Below are 354 nucleotides of genomic sequence, written 5' to 3' on the forward strand. Positions count from 1 at the left end.
TGGCACACACACGGGCACACACAGCGCAAACACTCATCTATGAACATTAATTCAACATTTTTTAGATGGAAGCTTCTTAAGATGAGGCTGCTGAGGTTGTATGCTGTTAAGCTCTGTTATGTGCACACATCAAATCTCCCACCGTATGCACTATCAGCTGCATTGGACACACACAGAAAGGCACACCACTTGAACCATATCTCCATGCCACATTCCTGGAACAACACAAAGAGAAGAAAAAAAAAAAATTATGGAGAATGGAACAACAGCCCTGGAATGGGAAACAATGATGATATGAAACACTCCCATCCATCTCCTTGAAAAATACATTTCCAGTGGGTGACTCTGATGTAC

The 354-nt window shown here is 42.1% G+C and overlaps 1 protein-coding gene across 2 annotated transcripts in view; it reads right to left on the minus strand.

The window, feature by feature from the left end:
- Positions 1–201: 201 nt before the first annotated feature.
- The window catches only part of LOC119594373 (breast cancer type 2 susceptibility protein homolog), a gene marked incomplete at its 3' end in the record, with an annotated part of 20050 nt that continues 19897 nt past the window's right edge, over positions 202–354 (minus strand). For both annotated transcript variants that reach the window (XM_037943432.1, XM_037943433.1), the window contains 1 exon segment: positions 202–215. In XM_037943432.1, coding sequence (XP_037799360.1) covers positions 202–215 — 14 coding nt within the window.

The sequence above is a fragment of the Penaeus monodon genome, chromosome 33 (assembly GCF_015228065.2).
Source record: "Penaeus monodon isolate SGIC_2016 chromosome 33, NSTDA_Pmon_1, whole genome shotgun sequence".
Lineage (NCBI taxonomy): Eukaryota > Metazoa > Arthropoda > Malacostraca > Decapoda > Penaeidae > Penaeus > Penaeus monodon.